Source organism: Hypanus sabinus, chromosome 8, assembly GCF_030144855.1.
Source record: "Hypanus sabinus isolate sHypSab1 chromosome 8, sHypSab1.hap1, whole genome shotgun sequence".
NCBI lineage: Eukaryota > Metazoa > Chordata > Chondrichthyes > Myliobatiformes > Dasyatidae > Hypanus > Hypanus sabinus.
In genome coordinates, this window is record NC_082713.1 from 131,864,676 (window position 1) to 131,887,418 (window position 22,743).

Consider the following 22,743-nt stretch of genomic DNA (forward strand, 5'->3'; position numbering starts at 1 on the left):
ATTGCAGATAAATTTCAGGTATTATGCATCTATCTTGACCACTTGACGATCGAGAATGCATGTGATGTACTAAAAAAAAGCTGTAAATCAGACATTTGATAGTAGGGTAGAACTAGAATGAGAGATATGATACTTATCCCAGTGGTTTAAAAAAGCATATCGTCAGGAATTTGGTGGATTACTTGTATTTTCCAGAATTAGCAAAATTTGGAGAAGGTTTCATTAAATTGGAGAAAAAGCATTTGGGAAGGAGACAAAGAGCAGACAAAAGAAACTTGCCAATTAACTTAATATTTGTTATAAGCAACATTAGAAGTTTGTTATTAAAGATGTTACAGCTAAACAGAAACAAAATATTTTGCTTTCAAAATCAACTATGGAACAACACTCTTTAAAAAAAAATAAGCCAATACAAAATCAAGCTGGTTGAAAGAAGTTGCGATAAAGGGTCTCAAACTGAAATGTCAATTGTTTATTCCTCTCCACAGATTCTGTCAGGCCTGCTGAGTTTTTCCAGAATTCTGTTTATTACTCTAGATTTGCAGCATCTGCAGAATCTCTTGTGATTATGTAATGAAAGAGTAGTTGTTGGAGGCCAGTCATCTCAGCCCAGGACCCAGCAGGAGGTCCTTGAGGAAGTATCTTTGATCCAAGCATCATCATCATCTTCATCATTCATCAAGATTTGAAATTCATTTATTGAATACTTTGCAGCTCTCTTCCATTTATAACTTATTTGTTAATTAAGCACATCACGTCCATGAGACCAGCTTGCACTCCTTAACAACACTGTATACAGCAGTCCAGGAACTGACCATCACCACATTCTCAAGGACAGTTATGGATGGGCAGGCTGGAGACTAACAGCACATTCATACCCTGAAAATGACTAAATGATTAAAACAGACCAGACAGGTAATGGTTCAAACAACAGTCTCCTTATAGGTCCATTATATTTTTGTCCTTTCAGTATCTTTCATTTCTAACTTTAACAGTCATTTTTGAATCACAACTTTTTTTGCGTCTTGGTTAACTGATCATCAATTGATTTGTTTTTGTATTAATGTTATTTTACTTTAATTATTGCAGGTGATTAGACTTGGCAATTGTAGCAGTAATTAAAGCAAAATAACATTAATACAAAAATGAAATGCTACTGATGCTGAAAGCCGGGAACAAAATGCAAAATAGTGGGGGGAAGAAAAATCAGATCATGCAGTTTCTGAGAAGAGAGAAACAAATTTTAACTCAACAGCCTTCCATTAGACTGAAAAATTCAACTTCACAGAGATGAGAGAAAACAAGAAAAAAAATTGATAATTAATTGATAATTAAACAAAGATTAAAAAGGATGATGTGCAAAAGAAATGTGATGTAGAAAAATGGGTGGAGGGTTAAATGATAACAGCAGAATCATTATCAACCACACAGTCCCAAAACTGTTAAAACAATACTAAGCCTGGAGGCTGTTAAGGGCTTAATTGAACGATGAGGAACAATTCTATGTTTCATTAGACCAGTGCAGGAAATAAAGGGCAGAGGTCAGCATGCAAGTAGGATAAATAGAACATTAAAATGGTGAGTGACCAGAAGCTCGAAGTCAAATTTTCTGACTGAATAAGTAAGAAACTCCATGAAGTAATCATCCAAATCTTATTTGGTCACTGCAGTGTCAGAGAGATCACACTGCAAGTAACAAAAGCAGTATGCCAAATTGAAAGCACATAAATCAAAGTTTAACATAGAAGGAGACATTGCCAGCCTATGTGGCAGGAAGGTGTAGCATCTCTAGCAATTATTTGTGAAGAACTGTGAGAAGGTGTCTGTGGTAGCAATATCATACCAGGAGTAGCAGCAGATCACCAGTTTGAAATATTAAGTTCTTTTCTTTTATCAGGTAAGTGGTCTGACCTGATCGGCATTTCCAAATTGTTTTATTTGTATTTTCCATTTACTTACACTATTCTGCCTTTGTAAACAAAATCAAAAGCACTGTCTGTGGCACTGCAACATGGGTAAATAGAAAAGTTAAAGGAAGTAGCACTTAAGGAAATGCAGTCAAGTGCAGCTGTGGGAGTCAGTGGACCCCTTGTTTACTAACCTAACCCTACAAACAGATGTTGAGGAAAGATAAGAGTTAGCAGAAGAACCTTGCAAAGCCAAAGTATAAAGTGGAAGGAGGAAGAAAAGAACAAAATTTTCTTCTGTCCCCAAAGTAGTAGTTAAGAATGATGCAGTTATCAAACACCTGGTAAAATAGAGTGAGGGGCTTATATTACACTGGAACAAAAATGGTTCACTGACCCCACACAAAAAAAAGAGCAAGATATGATAAACACCAATACAAAGGTCCCATTGTAACATCTTTTCTATGGAAGTGAGCAGAAATATAAGGTGGTGTTTCCATTTGTAGAAAAAGTTCAAACAAGCAAAGAAAATATTGATCTGAAACTAAACTGTCAGTCTCTCCATAGACACTGTGTCATCTACTGAGTGCTTCTAACATTTTCTTTTTGCATTTCAGAATGCCAGCATCAGCTCTTTGCTTTTCACAAAAAGAAAAAAGATTATAAAATGAAGAGCAGAAATGAAGACATTGGGCAAACCGTTTAGAGCGTACTGATCAGATAACATTTAAATGTGGCCAAATTTGTTTATTAAATATGAGAAAGTTTATTTATCATGTGCACACTGAAACATACACTGCAATAAGTTGTTTGCATTAAAAACCAACACACCCAAGTATGTGCTGGGGGTAGCCCACAAGCGTCACAACACATTCCAACGCCAACATAGCAAGCCCAAAATGCTTGGCAGAACAACGCAGAACACAAACAACATAACAGCAAAACAAGCCCCATTCCTTCCTCCCACCCATGCAAATACATAATCCTCCAATCCAAAGAGAGGCCATCTTTTTTGGCCTCCAACAGACTCGGATCTGAGACACTAGATCTTTGATTACCTCAGTGGTCTCAGAGAGTTAAAGACCGAGGGCTCAGGCCAATGGGCCTTGGCATCTGGACCTATGATTCAATCCTTGGTATCAACCTAAAGGAACCACTGATAACCAAAAGCTAGGTCTTGAACTCCAGACTTGCTGATTCGTGAACCCAGGGGGGTCATCAGACCTCGCTCCTCACTGCTTGGAACTTTAACTCTGGACTTCGCGGACACGGGGGTGGAGGGAGTTGCCAGGAAATGTAGCGGAGGCTTGACCCAAAAACAGAGCAGTGGAAGTGATATAGCAGTAAACAATATTTTCCAAATAAATTGCAAAATAACAAGCCACAACAGATAAACAAAAGAGAATAGAGCTCCATCTCTTACTCCATAACAGTGTTGTGTGCAGTTGAACTTGCGTGAGAAGGCACAAGGGTGAGTCTTCCCGTCCAGTCCTCATTGGGAGGGGATGGCCATGTCCGATGCATTCACCTCTACTACTAAAGGTCCAAAGGGGTTCAGATTGGGGTGAATGGGGGTGGTGGTAAAGTGTCTCTTGAGATCCTTGAAAGCATGATCCATGACAACAGACTAGATTATCTGTGAAGTTGGTGATCTGGTGAGGGAGGTGAGAGGAGAGGTGATTTGGCTGTAGTTCCTAATGAAATGGCATTTGAAGTTGGCAAAGCCCAAGAAGCACTGTAGCTGTTTGAGAAAACAAGGATGGGGCTATTCAAAGATGGCATGCACTTTCTCTGGATCCATGGTTATGCCTTGGGATGAAAGGACATAATCCAGGAAGGAAATCATTGTGTGGAACTGGTATTTCTCTAAATTGTTGTAGAGTTGATTTTCAAGAAGATGCTGAAGGACTGACTGAACATAATAAATTGGGGGGGGGGGGGGGGGATGTCCTTGGAGAAGATGAGGATGTCATCAAGCTAGATAAACACATACCTGTGTAGCATGTCCTAGAGAAGCTTGTTGATGAAGCCTTGGAAAATGGCTGGACTGTTGGAAAGTCTGAAAGGAATCACCAGGTATTTGCAGTGGCTAGTGGGTGTTATGAATGCTATCTTCTGCTCAACTCCTGGTGAATGTGCATCAAGTTGTATGTGCCCGGTAGATCTAGTTTGATGAAGATCTGGACCCTGCAGAGTGCTTTGGATGCTCTAAGATGAAGGAGAAATGGTAGCGGTTCTTAATGATGATTTTATTGAGTCCGAGGTAGCCGATACAGGGATGAAGACCCCGATCTTTCTTCTAAGAAGAATCTTGCAGCAGCTGGGGACTGTGACAGTTGAATGGAGCTGTGCTACAGCGCTTCGGTAATATAGTAATTCATGGCTTGAGTGTCAGGAGCTGAGAGGGAGAACAGACGACCTCAGAGAGGCATGGTTCCCAGACTTGGGGGTGGTCTGTGAGGCTGTAGGGTGTTAGCTTCCCTTTTCTGAAGGTGATGGCTGTCATGGTATTCCTGTGGGAGTTCGGTAAGGTTGAGAGTTTCCTCCATTTCCTCGGAATTAAGGGATGAGGTCAGCTGAAGTTGTAAACAGGTGGCCCGGGAGGTGGGTCTCCAACATAGCAGTGAACCAAATGACCAGGCAAAGTGACAGTCACAAGTGGAGAGCCAAGGGTTAAGAGTATTGGGCGAGTCAATAAGGAGGAATTAGATGGACTCACTGTGCTCCACAATGCTCATGTGCCTGATCTGACCATCCCAGACTGCAAAGGATCGATAACAGCGATGCAGAAGAGGTGAGAGATGGGCTCGGTAAGGAGTCCAAGCCGCACATAGAGTCCAGTCCAGAAAGTTGCCTGCTGTGGCAGAATCCACCAGAGCCTCTTGCATGCATTCAGCCATTGGGGTTTGGAGGAGGACAGAGTCAGGCTATGGTGCTGGCGTGAGAGACCAGGGGGAGCTTACCAGATGGAAAGGCACTTGCCTTGTCTCTACGTGGTAGTGCCATTTACCCAGACACAGTGAGCATTTGATGCATGGATGATCATGAATGCATGGATGATCATGAATGCATGGATTTGATACATGTGATCAGTAAGTGCATCATTTGTTTCTCCACCAATTGATGATCTGGAGGAGCATTCCATAAGATGCTTGTCAATTTGGAGGGCCAGGGTGATGAGGCTTGAAAGGTCATTAGACATCTCCTGGGTAGACAGCTGGTCTTTTATGCACTCTAAGCGGCTGTGATGGTAGTGGGCCAGCAGCACTTCCATATTACATACACTCTTCGCCATGAGGGTCCTGAATTCCACGGTGTAATCCAGCACTGACTGTGAGTCTTGACTAAGGCAAAGAATCCAATTTGCTGCCTCCCATCCCCTTCCCAGGTGGTCAAAATCCCAATACATCTCAGCAGTAAAATCTTCGTATTTGTTGCAAATGGTGGTTTTATTGTCTCAAGTTAGTGACAACCCAGGCCAAAACTCGCGCAGTCAGGAGAGAAATGATGAAGGTCCATAACATACAGAGATGGTCAGTGTTTGAAGAGCAAGATACACCAGGACAGACAGTTACAGCAGAAGGTTGCGGATCCATCGAAGCATTCAGGCACTGGAATCCTGGACTCTAAGGGAGTAGGATGATTAGCAAAGGGTTTCAGTATCAAAATAGTGAGTTGGTTAAGAGTGGTGAGCAGATAGTCATCGATTTCCTGGTATTTTGGGATCATGAGCTCCAGTCAACAGACAACTTCCTATAACTGAGCATACTCTGCTGGGTTTATTGTTGATTCACTCATCCTGTTGGGAAATGTAGAAGAGGCTTAATGCAAAAGCAGAGCAGCAGAGATGATTTAGCAGTAAACAAGTTGAAGCTAGCTGGTTCGTATGAGTGAACAAGGATTATGGACAAGAGCTGGGTTTAAATGGTCCGCAGGTAATGATTTAGAAATGAGTGGCAGGTTATTCCTGTTAGCTGGGTGGAGACTGAGAAGTGCGTGCCTGTACAGGCCTGAGAGGTGGGTGGGGAGGGGCGCCAGCCTTTGAACACACCAGTTTGCTGGTCCAAAGAGAAGAGCTACAAAACTGATTTTGAACATTAGATGACTAGTTTACAAAAGGATTACAGAAACTGGTGTCATTTTGTCTCAAAGTAGGTGGTGAAGGGGACTTGCAGCTATTAGAGACACAAAAACAACTAGAACACTATGTGATACTTAGAGGAAGAAATAAACAACAGCAGACCAAAACTGGAAAAAAGGTTAACCAATTTATGTCACACGATTGGCTTGCATTTATAAAATAAACATACCTGGGCAATTCACGGTTGTATTACCAACAAATTCTGGCACCAAGCAAGAAGTTTATGAAGAGAAGCCCAGAATGGGACCTTGGCACCAGACTAATATAGAAGAGTGAAAATGTAAGTGATAGGTGAACTTGATACAAGTCAGAATACTGAAGAACAGGAAAGAATTATAGGGAATGATCTTCCAAAAAAATTCAGGTTCATTAAAGAAATGACTCAGTTACTTTACAAAGAGACAGTTAATGTCTTAATAAAGAAAGAATTTTTCTCTCATCATTGCCAAGGAACCAACATCAAACTTAGATACCATGAATCAGGTATGCTGAATCCAAAGCAGACCATAAACACACGATATCTCACGTAAGGTGCATGAAAATATCCTGCTCCCAGCCAGCAGAGGAGTCTGCAGCTCCACAGCAGCCAGCAAATGTACCCAGCTGGTCTCCCAAATGCTCATTCGTATGTACAGGGTATGCAAAAATCAGGCATTAACAATCCTAGGAGAACCTGTAAAACTACTGTACACAAGATGCATTTACTGTTTCTAAACATACAACATAAAGGGAGATTTTGTACATGAACACCATATCTCATGCCCCAAAATGCAGTACTTTGGTCGTGTAGTTGTATTTTCAGCTAAAAACATTGCTTAATTTAGACAAAATAGGAATGACAAAATGTAATCTATTTTACATCAAGTTATTCATGAACAGAATTTATGAAGGAGAAATGCCAGCTGGACACTGCAAAGTTTAGCAGACAGCCAAAGGCTATTTTTAATGTCCAGAGTGGACACCTCCAACAATATGGTAATACAGGTTGAGTACCCCTTATCTGAAAAATTCCAAAATCTGAAAAATTTTTTCCATTGACACAACTTCACACATGGAAAATTCCACAAAGCACTGAGATGATCCCCAGGTGATGCACAGGTCTCTACACACCACATACAGCTCTGAGATGTGACCTCACATATGTATTGAGCAGAAATACCACATAAAGCAAAAAATGAAGACGTTGAGCACGTATTGAAAGAATGGATTCATCAGCAGAGTTAATATACGCCACTTAACCATATGCTGATCATGAAACAAGCAAAGATCTATCCCATCAAATGGAAAATTGAAGGTGATTGTGAATATTCAGCAGGCTTGCTGTAGAAAATTAAGAAAAGGCATTACACTTTTAAAACATCTGCTAATCATGAAGCAGCAGAGAAATTCATTGACGAATTTGCCATGATAGTCACTGATAAAAATCTAACACCAGAACAAGTCTACAATGCTGATTATGTACAGAATAAAAACATAAACACAGTAAAATACAGTATACTATATAACCTTTTAATCAAAACATAGCATCGTAGGTTAAAAATAAAAGCCTGCCATTGTTAGTCTATAGCTGATTCAGGTATTCTCCCAATGCTGCTGTGCTGTTTTTCTTACCCTCCACACATTATATTAATGGTAGGTAATAATTTTTATTGTTAAGTACATATGCGCGATGAACAAGCATATGACAAAGACTGCTTACTGGTACCACATAAATTCAGAGTTGGAAATGATAGTGATTCCAAGCTAGCTCATTATATACTCCAAAATCAAAAAATTCCAAAATCTAAAAAACTTCTGGCCCCAAGCATAAGGGGTATGTAACTTGTATCTTAGTATTGTTTTGAAATATGAAAAAAAAAGATGCAAGATTTCTGCTTCAGGTTATCATTAAATGTAAAATCTCTTTTCACCTTGTTGGCTCTCTGTTATTTTCTGATCCCTCAACTTAAAGTACAAACAAACATACAAACACTATGCAAACTAAGTAAAGAGCTGAGAAACGAAGTGGAGATGAATGAACTACAAAGGAGACAAAGATAAAAGGATGATAAACTTGGCGCCTCTGAAAAATTCATCATTTTCATAATCAAGATAAGAAAAATACCTTAGATAAAATACACCAATTACTGGTTGCACAATTATATCATGTGAGTAATGTGCTAATACTTAGCCAATTAAAAATGGTAAACTGTTACCTTAACTGCTATACCACTTTCTGCCAGTAAGTGGGGACAAACCACCACATACCATGAAAAATATACGAGTTCGTTAAAAAATACGAATGATTAACCTACATCTAATATCATAAAAAGTATTTAAAAAGTTGCTTCCAACAATCTCTTATGCCATCCCTTTGTCTCTCTTTCCCAGAATATACGTCCATTCCCTCATTGATAGAAAAAAGAGTTATGTCATGTCCTCTTCAGCAGGGGTCACCAAACTTTATTGCACCGCAGACTGGTTTAATATTGACAATATTCTTGTAGACCGACCGAAGGGGAGTGGGGTGGCAGGGGGGGTTTAAATCACGACCGGAATACAAGTGATAAGTCACTTATAAGTGGCTAATACACTCAATTTTGTTTCTAAAAGGGTTCATCTAATGAACTTAATATTAAACACACAGCGCATATTTTCCTCACATGAATATAGTGGTAAGTCAACTATAAGTCACTTACAAGTCAATAGCATCATAACATTTTAAGTAATGTTTGGATATTAAACACACAGTGCATATTTTCCTCGTATGAACATATAAAATCATTGCAATATACCAGTGAGAAGACAAGGTAAGGGCCGGAGGTCCCCGTACTAGGGCAGCAGCAGTCGCAGTCTGGAGAGAGTGACCGATGAGGAGTGTGACAGGGCACGTGCCCAACCCCTTTGTAGGTAGGTAGGATCTATTGGCTGACAAGAGTTGGCTCGAGGGATGACTTTCAGTAGATCACAGCGAGGTAGCTGTTCTGCCACTTAAAAACCCTGAGCCCGAATTAGATTATCTGCGAATATTTTAGCACCGAGTTCCCCACGAACATTCAGTGTGCTAAACAGGTTTAGAGGCGGTGACCATCTGTCCACGCTCCAGGCCAGTAGAAACAGCACTTCTCGCCGGCTGCACGAGGTGGCCGGTTACCCGAGACCAACCAGTGATCCCGGGCGCTAGGGTATCACTGCATTTAGGCAACTGATGACCTCCCGTGGGTAATGACGTTGCGTGCATTCAAGTCCATCAGCGGGCGTAACAGGGAATGAGGAAAGATGCAGCTGACTCATATCGTTTCATTACACCAAATCATATTGTTTCCAGCCGGTGGTTGGGGACCACTGCTCTTCAGGATTAGCACGATCACTTTCTATGGAGGAGAACAGTTAATCGACTCACAGTTTAGAGGAAATGACCAGGCTAACATCAACACAGTGCTGACAGAATGCCTCTGCTCAGTAAAATGGCACATTTATTTAACTAACATCCATTAAATCTGGCAAGAACTGAATAACTAATCTTTTACTATCTCATTTTGGAATTAGATGAGTCCTAGCTCATCCTTTCTCCTTTTAAAACCTGGATATAACAAATCCACAAAGGATTAGCATTCTGGGGAGAAAAGAAAATCTATGAATCTTTAAAATTACAAGGCAGCCTACCTAAATGCAGAATCCCAAAAGCAGTTCACTGCACAAACATCAGTGGGCAGCATCCAATATGGATTCCAGAAAGACACAGATACATCTTTACACCTAATTGAATAAAAACAAAGTGGTCTATATATCAAAAATAACTACCAACTCTATCAAAATACAACAAAATAACTATTAATAAGTCCATAAAAAGTGCTATTTAATTCAGTCTACTTACATATTGTCAATAAAAGGTCATATATATTTCAATAATTAATGAAGCCAAATGTATATCTAAAACTAGTGTGTTGAAACAGCAAAAAAAAGTCAAACATGCAATTAAGTCAACACGGAAAAGTAAAAATAAATCCACTCAATGTGAGATACGACTCCATATTTTACAGTTTGCTACAAAACAGCAAGGAGGAGTTTGTTTGCATTGTATCTGTTCCACTACTAGTTCCAAATTTCAAAATAATTTATTATCAAAGCATATATCCATATACAACACTTAAATTCATGAAAGTTGTCAGAGAGAATCATCAATCTTACGCCCTGCACAAAGTACAGCATCTCAATCATCATCCTCCAAAACCCCTCCCTTCGTATGAAATGGAACAAGTACATCGACCCCCAAAACAACCCCTCACCTGCACAAAAAAAAATTAACAGAACACAACTGAACATCAACCCTCAAACCCCTCCCCTCACACAAAACGGAAAATATAAAAATCCCGTCAGAAAAATTCCACAGTCCATAAACACAATAGTCCAATCCATAAATGCAGAAGCACAATACCATTCCCTGATATCATCGACATTCATAAAAAGAGAGGGACACCACATGAGCACAGAAGCCTACCCGCCTGCCACAGCGATAGGCCACTCACAGACTCCTTCTCTTGCAGTGATCAAACGGAAGGCAGGTGGCGCTGAATTCCTGCTTGCCATCTGCATTTTTCTTGATGCCCCAATCTTCCTCAACACTTTAATCGGTGAAATGGAGTTGAACATTAGCTCGCGTCCTGTCTCGAAGCTGCTTTGCTTCATGGCCGTTTGAGTACACATTCGTTTCCTGGAATCTTCTGAGACAACAAAGCGCTGGATCACACAAACGATCCCCAATTTGTAAATTTGTAGGTTCTAACAGTCCCAGAAACACATTTAAGGTGAAGAACAGACATAAAAGTAGTAAAAGATAATTGGAAGATGGAAGATGCTATCTAGGAAATGTTGTAAACTTGTGCCATCTACTTTATCTCAGATACCCATTTTAGCAGAATCTTGTTGAAGAATGCTTTAATTGGAAGGGTATAGAAACAGAGTTAACAAAAAATTCATCGCAGCTAAATTCTCTGTTAAGTATAGTGGATTCTGGTTAATTGGGATACATCAGGATCAGTTTATTTTGGCCCAATTATCTGGCTGTCCACATTGGCTGAACTTTCATGGAAATAGTTAAAAAGATATTTTAAAAATACAAACTACGGTTTAACTGAGTAATAAATTATGTATTTAAATGAAATACAGAACAAATTAAAACATTAGCAGTACTACCACAAAGCGATGAAATGGACTTTTAACATCGTAAACCAGCGGTTTTTGTTATGTCTCACGCTCGCTGTGAAAATGGGAGACATCTCCCTCTCCCTTGTCAGGGAGAGAGAGAACCTGTAGGTTGTCGAATTCAGATGAAATGCAAAGCTTTTGGGGTAATTGCAAGGTCTGTGTCTTTGCTATTGCTTAGCACACGCTAGGGCTCGGTGATAGTTTTGATCAAACTATTTTTTGATGGTGGGGGGTGAAGGGGATAGTTGCTTGCTGCCGCTTACACGCAGGAGGAGAGAGCTGTGGGAAACTTTGGGGTTCTTATGTTTAACTGTCATTCATTCTTTGGGGCACTTCTCTAGCATTTCAGGATGTATATTGTACACATTTCCCTGACATTAAACTTGACCTTTGAACCACAGTACTATAAAACTGTATTAGTTCCTAATGGTGGAGGAATTCATCTTTGTTTTGATTTACTGTAAATGACAAAATCAGCACAGACACCTAGTGCAGATAATGGATGACCTTCAGACAATGATTTAGACGACTACATCCTCGAAATGTTCATTTTCCATTGTAACATTCAAGATAACTGTTAATACCTTCAAATTCTTCATAGTTCCCAACTTTTTGAAGTAGTAAAATTGTTACATCTTCACTTCCAGACGTTTCTGGCATCTCCAAGCCTGAATTCTTGAAACCCCAGTGAGCAAAACTATTCTGAATTGTCTTACTGCTCATTTTTCACCAACTATCAGTGACAAATATCACTGCTTTTTGAACACAAACACACGCAACTGGAGCTATTTAGAAACTATTTGCTCAAAGCACAGTGTAGCGTCTAACGGCGACTCAGGTTCATGCGACTGTTAGAAACTGTTCAGCACTAATCTCCTGTCTCCTAATCAAGCCGCATAGTGTCCTAAATAAATGAAAGGGATCCTGGCTATTTTCCAGATTGGATTTTGTTCTTTAAGAGTTATCCCAAATAATCAGCTGCCCCAATTAACTGATGGCCCAATTAACCAGAATCCACTGCATTTGAATGTTGAGGCTAACTTTTAACACAAACTAAGAAATGAAGAACACTTTGTAATAAAGTCAAACTGTGAGGACAAGGATGTACAGTCCAGGATGTACAGCTAAAATGTGAATAATGACTAATTAGAACAGGAGACACAGATGGGGGGGAAGACTAAGTGGTAGCTGGAGGGGATTCCTTATTAAGAAAAAGATAACATCCTTAGTAATCAAACCATCATGAGAGGTTAAAGGATTTAAGAGCAGGAAGCATATAATTGCAATGTGGGTAAAAACAGGAAAGAAGTCCTGTCTCAAGTGTATCAAGAGTTAGAAATTAATTTAGAAGAACATTTTCCCACGGTTGTAATCTCTGGAGGCCTTCCAAAATTATACAAGTTCACAAAGGGGTAAGAAAATAAGAATATGATTGAAAATAATAATTATACCCCTTTTGGGAAGGTAGATAATGCGGGTTGGCTTTGGATGGAGCAATTTCCAGAATGGCACAGCTTTTGATATCAGGTCACAACACTAAGGATTCAATAGTAACACTTAATAATTTATTACCTGTGTCAGCCCGATTTATAGTAACAGAAAGCAGTTGTTAATGAACCATTTAACATGTTTCATTGAGACAACTGTGTGAATGGTTTCAATGATAGGACTAAAAACAGGCAGGTTACCAAGAACAGTTCCTTTGACCCAATTCTAAATAATTCAGTAAATGACATTCCTAATGAATGAATGAATTGACTTTATTTCTTACATCCTTCACATACATGAGGAGTAAAAATCATCTCCGTGTAAGTGCAATCATAGTAACTTCTATGAAATAGAACAGTCAATGTAACGTAGAAATACACTCATATCAGCGCGAGTTAATTAATCTGATGGCCTGGTGGAAGAAACTGTCCCGGAGCCTGTTGGTCCTGGATCTTATGCTGTGGCACCGTTTCCCAAGTGGTAGCAGCTAGAATAGATAGTGGTTGGGGTGACTTGAGTCCTCAATGATCATGTGGGCCCTTTTCTCACACCTGTCTTGGTAAATGTTCTGAACCATGGGAAGTTCACAACTACAGATATGCTGGGCTGTCCGCACCACTCTCTGCAGAGTCCTGCGATTAAAAGAGGTACAGTTCCCATGCAGCCAGTCAAGATGCTCTCAATTGTGCTACTGTAGAGAGTTCTCAGAAATTGGGGCCCATCCCAAACTTCCTCAAATGTCTGAGGTGAACGAGGTGCTGCTGTGGCTTTTTCACCACACAGCTGGTACATACAGACCACATGAGGTCCCCAGTGATGTAGACACCAAGGATCTTAAAGCCATTTACGCTCTCAACCTCCAGATCCATTGACATCAATAGGGGTTATCCCATCTCCATTCTTCCTGTAATTCACAACCAGTTCCTTCATTTTTGTGACACTGTGGGAGAGATTGTTTACTTGACACCACTGTGTCAAAGAGATGACTTCTTCCCTGTAGGCCACCTCATTATTGTTTGAGATTAGGCCAGTCAATATAGTGTCATGGGCAAATTTAATTAGCAGTTAACGAAAAGGAGGATCTGATTTCACAGTTGCTTTCAAATGGCTGTAAACTAATTGTCATCAAATACAAATATAAAATTTCCAAACATATTTAACTCTTCCTTAATCTAAATTTGAAGTTTTTATTTGCTTTGAGAAGACCAGTATCATTTTGATGATGAAAAATAAGGGAACTGCCTCCGTGACTACCACTATCCAGTGTATCTGACATGCATTATCATGAAGTGCTATGAGAGACTGGTCATTGCACACATCAGTTCCAGCCTCTTATACTTTCTTAACCCAATTTGCTAACCACTGAAACAGATACACAGCCAATGCCACATCCCTGGCCCTACACTCATCTGGATAACAAAGGCACTGATGTCAGATTCCTATTGCTGGATGCTGAAAGAACTTGGGGAGAAAGCACCTGTTGAGAAAAATCGGGGGTCAACACTATGTAGAGGTCCCTCATCTGGACTGAAAGATAAAAGGGAGATATCCAGTATAAAAAGCTGAAAGGGTGGAGAAAGAGCTAGCAAGCAATAGGAGAATCTAGATGAGAAGGAGTGATAGGCAAATGGAAGAGGGGATAAGGGAATAGTGACAGAGCTGGGAGGTGGAGGCAACAAAGGGCTGATGATGAAATCTTATCAGAGAGAAAGATGAAGCATGGGACCAAGTGTGAGCAATGGAAAGTTGGGTAGGAAGAAGAGGGGGAGGAAGTAAAAGATAGTGATGGAGGTTGGGGTGAGCATAGCAAGAACGGGGTGGACTAGGAGGAAAGGGGCACAGGGAATATCCAGGCAGAGTAGGAGGACCTATTCTCCTAGTTTGTGCTTAACCTCACTTGGCAATGAGGTCCCTCTGCAGCCGTTCCAGGTGAGACAGGTGTCCACATGCAGGTCCCTCAGCTTCATTTATTGCATCAAGTTCTCCTAACGTGGCCTTCTCTACACCAGTTAGCCCAGATGCACACTGTCTGCTTTGGCTGCCCTGAGCTCCCGGCTTTGAGACATTCTAATTCTTTGCTCCATTCCCACACTGTCTGGGAGCTAAACACAAATCAGAGGAACAACACCTCAAATTCCACCTGGCTAATCTGTAACACAATGGCATAAACTTTGAATTCTCCAAATCCGGACAAACTGTTCATTCTATCGATCTCTTTTCTCTGTCCTCTTGATCCTCTTGATCCAACCAGTTCTTCCTACACCCAAGACCATGCACTCACCTCAGTCCTTTCTCCTCCTCCACCCAATACACCTGCCCATCACTCACACTCCTCCCACCGATTTCCCCTGCCCCCTCTGTTCCCATCTGCCTTCCTGCCTCCGTCATTTGACTCCCCGCTCCACTTTCCTCTATCAGATTCTATCTTTAACCTTTATCACATTTACCCATCACCTTCCACCTTCTGTCACTATTTCCACTCTCCCCTCCAACTTCCTATTACCCCTTCTCACCTGGAACCACCTATTGCTTTGTTAGTATTTGCTCTCTCCTTCCATTCATCTTTTTATCCTATCTCCCCTCTCTGAATCTAGTTGAAACCCAAAACATCAACTGTCCATTTCCCTCTACAGATGCTACCTGAGCTGCTGAGTTCCTCCAGCATTTTATAGTTTCTGCTCCAGATTCCAACATCTGCAGTTTCTTCTGTCTCCTATTTACTGTCATAATTCCATACAAACTCATCAATGAGCTAAGACTGCAACTTAATGTCTTGACCAACAGACTGCAAAGAGCAAGGGTTGGCAACAGTACCTCCAAGATTATCCTCAACACTAGTGTCCCTCAAGGCACACCCTCAGCCTCTTCCTAAACACTCATGACTCTGACCAAAGTCTGCTGTACTTCCATTTACAAGTTTGCACATGACACCACAGTTGTGAGCTGGATATCAAACAACTTTGAGACAGAGTACAAAGAGGAGATAGAGAGCCTAGCAGCATTTCTGTAAATTTCAGCAAAGAAGCTAGTCATTGATTTTAGGGAGTGGGGTAAAATACACATCCCTATCTGTATCAATGGTACAGAGGTAGAGATGGTTGAGAGCTACAAGTTCCAAGGTGCAAATATCATGAACAATTTGTTGCCCTGGTCCAGACATGTGGATACTATGGCCAAAAAAGCACATCAATGACACTAGTTCATCAGAAGGTCAAGTAATTCCTGATGACTCTCACAACTTTTACAATGGCACGTGAAAATGCATCCTAGCTTAGTACAGCAACTGCTCTAACCAAGTCCACAAAATTGTGAATGAAGTCTGGTCCATCATTCAAGCCAGTCTCTCCTTCACACTTCTTGCTGTCTCCAGAAAGTAGCCAACACAATCAAGGACCCCTTCCAACCCTGGGCATTCTCTCTTCTCCTGTTTTCCATAGGCAGAAGATATAGTACAAAGGCTTATGAGCACGTACCACGAGGCTCAAGGATAGCGTCATTCCTGCTGTTACCAAGTTCTCGAGTAGACCTCTCAGTAGGTACTAAAAGACAAACTCCTGATTTTTCAATCTACCTCACTGTGCCCCTTGTACTTTATTTATGCGTCTGTACTGTAGCACAGTATTCTTCATTCCATTTTCCTTATTTTTGCCCGATGTACTTATGTACGGAGACCAATTCCCTGGATGGCTGCAAACAGCAACTTTTCACTGTATCTCAGTACATGTAATAATAATAAAGCAGTTCCAAAACTTGGCACGTCAACCTGACTAGTGATGATAAAACTCCTTCCGCATCATTAGTGATGTACACGTGGAGACAATTGGGTAATGAAAACTCCCTACCATTGTGTATTTTAGTTTGGGCACCCTCAAATACATTACATAAATCTGAAAACATTTTAATGAACTAATAAATACCAATGCATTTATAAATTACTTGAAAAACTCAATAAACAATTCTCTATGTACTTTTTCCCAAGTATTTTATGTGTCAAATATTTTATGTGCATAACCATCAGTTGTTAGTTAACTTTCTCACAGGTAACATAAATAACTTGAACTCCACCTGACAAATAGCTCCCCATAACCCCTTATTAAAAACAAAACTTTTTTGTTCCTCTGCAATAACTTCACAGTAAAAAAACTGGATTAAGTAGAAATTAATGGATGAAAATGAGAAACTTGAAAATACATTCATATATTGTGTCAATGTTTCTTTCATCAATAGAATAAATTACTTTAATGTTTTAACAGCAACCTTTCACAACAATACAAGGAAACTACAACTATAATGCTTCTGTCTTCACACAACATTCACACAGAAAAAATGTCAATAGCAATGTCAACAGCTATCATGTTGTCCCATGCATAATTGTCAATCTCTATCAGGTAAGACCACTTGCCCTTCACAAAGATCAAGTCTGGCACACCAACAATTTATTTTGGTCCAAACCATCCTTCTGAATGGTTGGTGATTGTGCTGGCTGCAAGTCTCCACTGGAACCCGGCCAACTGGATAGCTGAGTGATCTCCACTTGCCTGTTTCCCTGGTTATAGGTCATTATGAGCATTAGTTTCTTGGGTGTCCATGGTTTACCCCTTGGCCCCCATCCTGCAGACCCATAGGTTTGTAAATTGTGTCCAGTTCAATATGCTTGTTAATAGCCTTCCATTAAGAACCACTCTCCTGATTTCATTTTGTGCTTCTGCCAGGATTTTTGTAGTTTTCCGGACAAACTTGTGTCCTCCTTGGTCTTTAATACTGAGGTGAGTGACGGAGGATCTTGTCTTCTTAAGGCAAGCTGATGTTCATGTAGTCTCATGGATAGTTTCCTCCCTGTCTGTTCTATATCATGTTTGGGGCAGTCTCCACAATGGATTTGGTATATTACATTAGCTCTCTCCATGAGGGCTGTTGGATCTTTTGATATTGAGACCAGCATTCTGATGGTTGTGCTGGGTTTGTGGGCAACTATTATTTCAAATTTCATTAATTCTCAGGTGACAAATTTACCAGTAGCTTCATTGGCCCAACACAAAGGAAAACAAGATTCCTTTGTTGCCCACACTGCATCTCTTGCTTGGGACTATTTGCAATGACTAATTAAGTAGACAATGATTGATGGGAGGATCTCTATAGGTTTTAAGTACATTGAGGTAAACAACAAAATAATTACTTATTTGAATCATTGTTGAGAATCACTAAATAATCTGCAAGTTGCTTGAAGAAAAAAATACTTGAATTAGACAACCATTAGCAGTATTCACCACTGCTCTCAAAACCATAATTCGTATTAAATTGGGCAAGACATAAATATATACAGGTACTGCAGTGCCTATTACGCTCATTGGCCACTTTATTAGGTATACCTGTACACATGCTCATCAATGCAAAATACCTAACCAGTCAATTATGTGGCAGCAACCCAATGCATAAAAGCATGCAGACATAGTCAAGAGGCTCAGTTATTGCCCAGACCAAATGTCAGAATGAGGAAGAAATGTGATCCAAGTGACTTTGATTGTTGGTCCCAGACAGGTGGTCTGAATATGTCAGAAACTACTGCTTTACTGGTATTTTCACACACAAGTCTCTAGAGTTTACAGAGAATGGTGAGGAAAAAAAAAATCCAGTGAGCAGCAGTTCTGTGGGCAAAAATGCCTTGCTAACGAGAGAGGTTAGAGGAGAATGGACAAATTGGTTCAAGCTGACAGGAAGGCAAGAGTAACTCAAATAACCACATGTGACAACAGTGGTGTGAAGAGCATCTCTGAATGCACAACACATTGAACCTTGAAGCAAGTGGGCTACAGCAGCAGAAGACTATGAGGTACTGAATGTACATGCAGTGCAGTTTTGGCAGGACAACAAATATTTACTCTGTTCTTAGTCTGTCTAGGAGGAGGAGTGAGAGTCCATGTGCAGCAAGTGGGTGAGTTATAAGAAACAGAGTATTAAATCTGATTCTGAGAATAGAGTTCCCATCCCACCAGCTTTCAAGTTTAATGCAGTTTCTGCTGATGGATTCTGATGTTTAAATCCAAGGTTCTTTAGAAATCAGGACTGTGGCTGTTGCATCATGGTCGTTTTACTAAGAGTTGATAGAACAGAAGAAAACTGAACATGTAGTGCCAGGGGAAGCTAAGATTCAAAAATAAAAAATAATGCCTAACACAAAGCAACTTATTTTATACCCAAAAGAGATAAGAAAAATTCCATTCTGGTCTAGAGCTAATAATAATCCAATTACAAAGTACTGTACTTAGTCAATACTGCAGTACAAGTTAATGAGAAAAACACTTAATTCAGTTAATGCAGTACAAACCTTACAAAATTATATTTTGTATAGCCAGTAGAGGCATAGTAAACTGTTATGCATATAGAGACTACTTAAATAGGAACAGATGATTAACTGTTAAACTACAAATAAAATGACAATTAAACAATCGGATCCAACAATCCCCCCCACCATTGCTTCTAAATCACACACTTAGAATCATTACCTCTGAAAATTCAGAGGCAGAAAAACTTGTGGTATATAGGTTACATATGAAATGATCAAAGGACATTTTCAATCTCTCTCTGCTACAGGCAGAAGTTCCCATTTGCTTCTAAAAGGCAACAATTATACCAGTGCCTAAGAATAATAATGTGAGCTGCCTTAATGACTATTGGCCAGTAGCACTCACATCTCTAATGATGAAATGCTCTGAGAGGTTGGTCACGACAAGACTGAACTCCTGCCTCAGCAAGGACCTGGACCCACTGCAATTTGCCTATCACCTCAAAAGATCAACAGCAGACACAATCTCAGTGGCTCTTCACATGGCCTCAAAACACCTGGACAATACCAACACCTATGTCAGGATGCTGTTCATCAACTATAGCTCAGCATTTAACACCATTCCCACAATCCTGATTGAGAAGTTGCAGAACCTGGGCCTCTGTACCTTCCTCTGCAATTGGATCCTCGACTTCCTAACAAGAAGATCACAGTCTATGCGGATTGGTGATATCTCCTCCTCATTGATGATCAACACTGGTGCACCTCAGGGGGGTGTGCTTAGCCCAATGCTCTACTCTCTATATACCCATGACTGTGTGGCTAGGCATAGCTCAAATACCATCTATAAATTTGCTGATGATACAAGCATTGTTGGTAGAATTTCGGATGGGGACGAGAGGGCATAAAGAAGGGAGATATGCCAACTTGTGGAGTGGTGTCGCAGCAACAACCTGGCACTCAACATCAGTAAGACGAAAGAGCTGATTCAGGACTTCTGGAAGGGTAAGATGAAGGAACACATACCAATTTTCAAATGGATCTGAAGTGGAGAGTGTGAGCAGTTTCAAGTTCCTGGATGTCAAAATCTCTGAGGGTCTAACTTGGTCCTAACATATCAATGCAGCTAGAAAGAAGGCAGGATAGCAACTACACTTCATTTGGAGTTTGAAAAGATTTGGTATGTCAACGGAAACACTCAAACTTCTGTAGATGTACCATGGAGAGCATTCTGGCAGGCTGCATTACTGTCTGGGTTGGGGGACTACTACGAAGGACCAGAAGAATCTGCAGTTTTATTTATTTATTTAGTTAGCTCCACCTTGGGTACTAGCCTACAAAGTACCCAGGACATCTTCAAGCAGTGGTGTTTCAGAATGGCAGCATCCATTATTAAGGACCTCCAGCACCCAAGGCATGCCCTTTTCTCATTGCTACCATGAGGTAGGAGGTACAAAAGCCTGAAAGCACACACTCATCAATTCAGGAACAGTTTCTTCCCATCTGCCATCAGATTTCTAAATGGACATTGAACCCGTGAATACTACCTCACTTTAAAAAAAAATTATTTCTGCTTTTGCACAATTTTTAAGCTATTCAATATACATATACTGTCTTTAATGTCTTCTATATTATGTATTGCATTGAACTGCTGCTAAGTTAACAAATTTCATGACACATGCCAGTGAAAATAAACCTGATTCTGAACTCTTTCAATTGCTCACATATTCGATCAAACCAACTATGGAGTCTTTTCTCTAAATCAGTACAAACCATTTCATTGAACCCAATACATACCTTCTTGTTCTTAATAAGCTTAACTTTCTTGGTAAATATCATCCAAACTTTTCATTAATTTTATCCAACTGAGATAGATGTTTTATTCAGGTAAGAGTTCTTAGTAAGTTTCATGACTTTGGCCATTGTTCCAATTCGAACGTATTTTTATCACTTTGACTGCAATCTCAAAATATTAATACAGTCGACACTCCTTATCCGTGAGGGATTGGTTCCGGGACCCCTCGCAGATACCAAAATTTGCAGATGCTCAACTACCTTATTCAACCTGGCTTAATGCAGTGGACCTTTGGACCCTGCAGAACCCCAGACCTTATTTAGTGGACCTTATTCAGTGCAGTGGACATTAGGACCTGACAGTAGAGCCCTGAATCCGCAATGTTTCTGTTCACAAAAATAATCACGATCACCACTGAAAATAAAGTGGAAATAATAAAGCGATCGGAAAGAGGTGAAACACCACTGGTCATTGGAAAAGCATTAGGCTATGTCGGTTAAGGATCGGAACAATTTTAAAGGACAAAGTGAGAAAGGCTCTGCCCCGATGAAAACTACAATTATTACTAAGCAACGCAGTGGATTAATTATTGGGTTTTGGGTTTTTGATCCTCCACATCAACCCGGCAAGGTGGAGAGCGCACTCCGGAGCAATCTGTCACTAGATCGAATTTGGGAAATTCCGCTCCCGAGCCTGACACCGAAGCATACGTTCTTAAGTGTTACATATGCATAGAAAGGTAAAATATATACTATATACCAAGACAAACTTTTGACTAACTGACGCTAAATAATACCGGATGCACCTGTTCTGACTTACTTAGTAAGAGAACTTGCGATTTTTTTTCGATCCCGATCCATGATAACCCACGCACATCCTCCCGTATACTTTAAATCATCTCTAGATTACTTATAATACCTAATATAATGTAAATGCTATGTAAAATAGTTGTTATACTGCATTGCTTAGGGAATAATGACAAGAAAAAAAAAGTCTGTACATGATCGAACAAGTGCTGGAAGATTCGCACTTTCGTGATTCGCGGTTGGTTGAATTCGCAGATGCGGAATTCGCGGATAAGGAGGGCCGACTGTAAATTGTAACTAAAGAGATCGCAACCACATAGATAACAACGAAACAGATTGTAGAACCAGTATTTTCACCAGGTACCGAAAAGAGATCACTGTGCATCCAAAATAGATTGCAAAAAAATAGGCTAGGAGCAAATAGATTGCAACCAATATTTTCACAGTTGTTTTTCTTTTTAAATAGCAACATAACAGTCCTCAATGATCCTGATTTCCATTCGACATTCAAAGCCAGAACTTTTTTCCCCCTCAGACAACGAAGTAACAGTCAGTTGTTAACCCTTACGATGCATACTAAAAATTCCCACCTTTTGTTTTCAAGTGTAACAAACTCTCTTAAACTCCAGAATATCCTGTCACTGACTACACCACTTTCTGGATTCTATGTTTAAATCCAAGGTTGTTTTAGAAATTAAGAATGAGGCACAAAACTTGTTCCTTTACGATTGTTTTATTAAGAGTTGATAGAACAGAAGAAAACTGAACAGTTAGTGACAGGGAAACTGCCAACTCAACACAAGACCATAAGATACAGGTGTACCCCGTTTTTCGAACATTCACTTTACGTCAACTCGCTGTTACGAAAGACCTACATTAGTTACCTTTTTTTCACAGGTGTTTTCACTGTTACGAAGAAAGGCAGCGCGCGAAAAAAGCAGCCAAGCTCCTCCCCAGAACCGCATTTAGCCGCCATTACTTAAACACATGCCTGTGAGCATCTGTGCTTTACTGTATGTCGATTTATTTTGCATCCTTTAGCAAGATGAGTTCTAAGGTACCTGTATTGGAAAAGTCTAAAAGAGCTCATAAGGGTGTTACACTTAACGTAAAACTAGACATAATTAAGCATTTCA

General features: G+C 40.1%; 1 protein-coding gene across 3 annotated transcripts in view; it reads right to left on the reverse strand.

The window, feature by feature from the left end:
• Positions 1-22,743, reverse strand: part of LOC132398430 (glucoside xylosyltransferase 1-like) — a 54,279-nt gene that overhangs the window by 28,534 nt on the left and 3,002 nt on the right. Inside the window, exons 1-2 of one of the 3 annotated variants that reach the window (XM_059977847.1) lie at positions 10,529-10,731; positions 9,694-9,786 (exon numbers count right to left, since the gene is read on the reverse strand). The exons of 1 other annotated variant lie outside the window; for it this stretch is intronic. In XM_059977847.1, coding sequence (XP_059833830.1) covers positions 9,694-9,786; positions 10,529-10,716 — 281 coding nt within the window. In that variant the 5' untranslated portion in view covers positions 10,717-10,731. Of the gene's footprint in view, positions 1-9,693; positions 9,787-10,528; positions 10,732-22,743 lie in introns of those variants that run through there. One more of the 3 variants, XM_059977849.1, reaches the window with a different exon arrangement.